Source organism: Neltuma alba, unplaced genomic scaffold (genome assembly GCF_004799145.2).
Source record: "Neltuma alba isolate B1F8T4 unplaced genomic scaffold, ASM479914v2 tig00012090_pilon, whole genome shotgun sequence".
NCBI lineage: Eukaryota > Viridiplantae > Streptophyta > Magnoliopsida > Fabales > Fabaceae > Neltuma > Neltuma alba.
Window position 1 is genome coordinate 200,574 of NW_021636648.1, and position 5,619 is coordinate 206,192.

At 42.9% G+C, this 5,619-nt stretch overlaps 1 protein-coding gene across 1 annotated transcript; it reads left to right on the forward strand.

Moving 5' to 3' along the window:
- The first annotated feature begins 2,081 nt into the window (after positions 1 to 2,081).
- On the forward strand, positions 2,082 to 4,542 carry LOC114722334 (probable N-acetyltransferase HLS1). The gene is made up of 3 exons (XM_028908339.1): positions 2,082 to 2,690; positions 2,996 to 3,198; positions 3,335 to 4,542. Exons 1-3 carry the CDS (start codon positions 2,511 to 2,513, stop codon positions 4,197 to 4,199), a joined length of 1,248 nt encoding a protein of 415 aa, XP_028764172.1. The 5' UTR covers positions 2,082 to 2,510; the 3' UTR covers positions 4,200 to 4,542.
- Positions 4,543 to 5,619: the final 1,077 nt, after the last annotated feature.

Below are 5,619 nucleotides of genomic sequence, written 5' to 3' on the forward strand. Positions count from 1 at the left end.
ATGTGATAAGAAAAAAGCAGCTTATGGAGGCTGACCAGTGAGAATGAATGGGACTGCCGCGCTCAATAAGTGGTGAAACGTGTATCATCACCGTCACAGGCTTTAATCGGAGTCCTGAAGCAGAAGGCAAAAATCGGCGGTGTCCGTGAATCACGGGTAATCCCAGCCGTCCGATTCTGGCTGTGAATACGGACGATGATCATGTGCATTGCGGCGCCAAAATCCTCGCTCCTACCGGTACCACTCTATATTAGAACCGAGTCAACCATCCGCCTTTTGCGTTTTCACTCCTAACGTCTTCGTAGATTTATCCATTATTATTATACAACTTTCCGTCTTAATCAGAAAATTTTATTTATAGTTCACAAATAATATTTTATAACTAAGACAGGAGGCAGTAATATTTTTTTAAAAAAAATTTATCCAGAACCAACAAGGTAAGTGAACTAGCTTATTAAGTGGAGTATTTCGATGAATTCTTTTCATTTAGCATTTTGGTAATTATTTTTACTGCGTATATAATGTATTGGTTTATTTGTAGTGATGTGTTATAGTAGTAATGAAATGATATTAGATGAATTAACAAATAGGGCAGTGTGGCCAGGAAATGGAAACAAAATTAATAATGGAGATATATGATGAGTAAAAAGAGAAATGAATGTGAAGGTGGGGAGGCTGAGATCAAATGGGAAGGACAGAGAAGCCAGGTAGGCAGGGCGGGAGGGAGTGGAGACAGGTGGAAAGACTCAGGCACCGTGAAAGAAAATGTGACTCACTTTACCAATTGGTTCTAAAAGGTCTCAGGTAACGCACTCCCCCGTCTCCCCTCTGCATTATTTACCATCATCACCATCATCAATCATCAATGTGTATGTATATGTGGTATGTGCTCCAATTTTGATCCTCACATGGAACATGCAGCATCCCCCCCACCACCACATTCCCCATTTTATGCATTATGCAATCATTACCAATGGGGTCTTGATGGCAACGCTTCCTTTCCTCCCCCTTATTTTTATTCATTTTTTAAAAAAATCCAAAATTAGCGAAAACTCCCTCCCTCTCTCTCCACACCTGCTAAGACTGCGCAGCCACAGCCGCCATTTGCTTCCTTCCTTTTTCCTGTTATCATTATATCCATTCCCCTCCTCCCCCTTTTTTCCTTCTTTTCTCTTTTTTTTTTTTTAATTTCCTTTGATCCTCCATTATTGCTCTTCCTTCTTGATTCCATCTCATTAATTTAGCCCCCCCCAAAATATTTTAAAAAATAAATAAAAATAACAACGATACTGTGAACGGGATACGGAAGCTTAATTATTACTACCTCCTATCCTTAATATAAGATCCTATTTGACTTTTATTTTGGTCCTAAATATAAAACCCCAATCTACTCCCTCTGTTTCTTATTATAAGAGACGAATAATCGAATTACGTTGATAAAAAAACAGTTAAAATTAGTTAAAAACAATCAATGTGTAAAAAGTATAATTTTTTTTTCAAAGAGGCCCTCATTAACAAGGAAAGAGAGCATGAGAGAGAACAATGGTAAATTATTCAAAGAAAGAAAAGTGGAAAGAAGAGAGAGTGTGAGTTGGAGACAATAAATATGGATAAAATAGGAAATCAACACACAAAAATAGAGATAACTTTTAAGTGTCTACAAGAACATGTCATAAGCACCAAATGTCTCTTATAATAAGAACGGAGGGAATATTTTGTCTCTCATATTTATACATTTTTTTCCTAAAGTAGTTTTCCTAACAATGTTAGTTCTAGTCAATACTTAATTAGCAAGAATATTTTAGAAAAAATAACACCTATTTATAATAAATAACTAATTCAATTTATTTCTTTAATCTCTGAACTAGTTTTTATAATTAGTACTCGAGCCAGTATTATACACTCAACAAACTCACCAACTGCGACGATGGGAACAGATCCAGGCACCTAATAAAACAATACGTCCTTTCAAAAGGCAAATGAAGAAAAAAGAAATCATCAATTCAATAATATTCCTAAAGAATAGAGAAGCCGAGTCATGGATTCTATATATACAGAGAGAGAGTGCTCTTTCCCGGAAAATAAAATAAAATAAAATAAACATCCGGGAAAACCAGAGCCAAAAAAATCAGGTATTTAAAGCGGCGCGAGGGCCCTTCCTTCCCTGCCATGACAACCCCTCCACTGCCCAGAGCACACCTCAACGGTTTTCGCTATTATTCCCACCCCCCCCCCCCCCGGTTTAATTCATTTATGCTCGCTTTTCATGCTGTTTCGCTCCCCACTCTGATCCTCTATCGTCCCTCTGCCACTCCTCCCTGTTCCCAATTTCGAAGCCCTGGCTCGAGTTTCTTGCTTATCACCCACGTTAATCTGTCTTGAAAAGGCTGCGATTTCCTCACTCTCACACCTCTCTCCTTCTCCCTCTCCTCTATATTTACCCCGCCCCTGCTCACGTTTCTCCTCACTCCAGATTCTCTCATCTCCTGTAACGCCTCAGTGTTGTCAGCATGGGAGAACAGCCTGAGACGGTGGTGGTGAGGGTATTCGAGGCCAGTAAGGACCGAGAGAGAGTGGAGGCCATGGAAAAGATATGTGAGGTCGGACCCAGTGGGAAGCTCTCCCTATTCACCGACCTAATGGGTGACCCGATTTGCAGGGTCCGCCATTCACCTGCTTATCTCATGCTGGTACACTTCTATATTCAATGTCTCTGTATCTCTTTTTTATTTTCCGGGCTTCACTTTCTCCCATTCCATCCGCGATCATCCATGCCCCACTTCTCTTAACTTGTAACAGTCTTCTTGTCCACACTTAACTCTCACCTATATCATATAAATGATTACAGTAATATCATGAGGTCGGCTGTACTACACTGTAAGACTGTTGTCATCTGTGAGAGAAAAAAAAAAGGAAGTAAATAAAATAAAACTGGCACAATAATTATAGGATTTCCCATTATGTGATCATTGATTACGCTCCTGGGTTTGAACAGGTGGCTGAGATGGGCCAAGAGATTGTAGGATTGATAAGGGGCTGCATCAAAACCGTTACATGCGGAAAGAAGCTATCCAGAAATGCGAAGAGCCCCTACTTGAATATCAACGACACTGACACCTTCCAAGCCACTCCCAGATACGTCCCCGTATACACCAAAGTCGCCTACGTTTTAGGCCTCCGAGTCTCGCCTTCTCACAGGTACCTGTCTCATCAACTTCTTCATTTTCAGGAATAATTATAATTATAATTATAATTACAACAACAACAACGATCCTAAAAGCCCAGGTAATGGGGGGTGATATCTGATATCAGTATTTGTTTGTTGTGGGCGCAGGAGGATGGGAATAGGGTCGAAGCTGGTGCACAGAATAGAGGAGTGGTTCAGAAATAATGGGGTTGAGTACTCGTACATAGCGACGGAAAACGACAATTTAGCATCCGTTAAGCTCTTCACCGACAAATGCGGATACTTCAGGTTCCGTACCCCGTCCATCCTTGTCAATCCCGTTTACGCTCACAGAGAGAAGGTGTCTCGCAAGGTCACCATCATCCCACTCAACTCCGAGGACGCCGAATCCCTCTATCGTCGTCGCTTCGCCACCACGGAATTCTTCCCCCGCGACATTGATTCCATCCTGAAAAACAAACTCAGCCTCGGGACCTTCCTCGCCGTCCCGAGTGGGTCCTACCGCGCAGAGACATGGCCCGGCTTGGATCGCTTCCTGTCGGACCCACCTGAGTCCTGGGCAGTGCTCAGCGTCTGGAACTGCAAGGACGTCTTCACGCTCGAAGTGCGGGGCGCGTCGCGGGTGAAGCGCACGCTCGCGAAAACGACCCGAATAGTGGATCGGGCCTTGCCGTGGCTGAGACTGCCGTCGATCCCGAACTTCTTCAGACCGTTCGGAATCCACTTCCTGTACGGACTAGGAGGCGAAGGCCCTGAAGCGGTGAAGATGGTGAAGGCCCTGTGCAGGTTCGCGCACAACCTGGCCAAGGAGTGTGGCTGCGGGGTGGTGGCGACGGAGGTGTCGAGCCGCGATCCACTCAGGGTCGGGATACCACACTGGAAGATGCTGTCTTGCGATGAGGATTTATGGTGTATCAAGCGGCTCGGGGAAGACTACAGTGACGGCTCTGTGGGTGACTGGACCAAATCTCCGCCTGGATGGTCCATTTTTGTTGACCCCAGAGAGTTTTAACTCTAATTTTAGTAGCGACGACCGAGATGATTCCCAGTCACTAGTGACGAGCAGGGTGAGAAACACAGGCGCGAATGGGGAACCCACACCTTTTTCGTTACTATTTACTAATTAATCTTTCTTGGTTTTGCGATTTTGTTTTCTAGTCTTTTATGTATACCAGGCGTTGGGGGTCCTGTGGCTGGGAATGATCTTTTTGGGGGGAGGGGGGTGGATTTTTTTTTTTTTTTGAGTCTTGTAAAGGAGAGAGAATATCCATCCCGCCTCTAGTTTTATCGAAGTAGCTTTTTGTAAATGGATGTGGCTTTTTAGATCCTCTTTGAACCAAACGCAGCTTTCATGATCTAGTGTTGTTTACCTATCGTCTTTTCGACTTTAGCTTTATACAAATTTTTTTGGGAAATGCATAAATTGAAAGGCATGCTAATGCTAGAGACCTCTCTAACTGTAATGGGGGGAAGGAGGAGCGCGACTGGAGAGAGGGGAGTGACGGTAGGAATGGAGTATCCTGAGGGTGTGTTTTGTCCGTGTCGCAAAGCTTTTCTTAAAGAACCTTTTAGGGACTATATCCTGTGTCCCTGATAATATGCCCGCGGGTGGGGACCTTATCCTAGCCAGCTTTGTTTTATTGGGTTCCTAGTATCTTTCTTATTGAGGCTAGTGGGAATCAAATGGTGCCCATTATTTAATTTTATGTCCAGGCCTCCTCACCATCCCCATGTTTAGCCCCTCCCTATCACCTCTCTGTGTGCCTGTTTTTCGTTCCTTCTTTGTTTTTTTTGGTATATATAATTTTTAGGACGCGCTTTCTTGCATCGAACACTAATCAGCTCTAATTGGGAGGTTAATTAGCGTGCTTTTTCTTTGAAAGGCTGGGCAAATTAAGGAACTAATATTTATACATATATTGATAAAACCACACGGAATAAGTTCTTGTTGTTCTGACCTAAGCATCGACCATTACTCTCGTTTTCATTGAGTGACGAGTTTAATTTGGGTGACTGTACCTGGTATAATTAAAATAGGACTTAATTTCCAAGAACTTGTTTGTGTGTGTGTGTAGGGGCTGGTGACGCAAAGGAAACCACCTGCGCATAAGGTTCTGATTCGGAGAATAGTATAATGCAAGATGGAAATGTGGAGGAAGCAAATGGGTTGGCAAAAATAATTCTATATTTATATCCTCAAACTGGGATCATCTGAAATTTTAATATAAATAAATAGGTGGGGATGTGATTGGGGTGAGTTTAAATGGGGAAGCTGGGCACGCAAGTGGGGGGGTTGGTGTGGGTGCTTTTAAATGGGAGTGAGTGAACTGAGGTTAAAAGGGAGATTAACAACAACAATAATAATAAAAGAGGGGAAAAGGTATGGAGCATGTAAGTGTTGGGATGGTTGGCGATGAGACTGAACGATAAGA

What these genes read in the sequence shown, in the direction of transcription:
- LOC114722334 (XM_028908339.1), top strand. Translation starts at nt 2,511, where the DNA reads ATGGGAGAACAGCCTGAGACGGTGGTGGTGAGGGTATTCGAGGCCAGT. An exon ending in CACCTGCTTATCTCATGCTG is followed by an intron (nt 2,691 to 2,995) that starts GTACACTTCTAT and finishes GGGTTTGAACAG; the next exon opens with GTGGCTGAGATGGGCCAAGA. An exon ending in CGAGTCTCGCCTTCTCACAG is followed by an intron (nt 3,199 to 3,334) that starts GTACCTGTCTCA and finishes TTGTGGGCGCAG; the next exon opens with GAGGATGGGAATAGGGTCGA.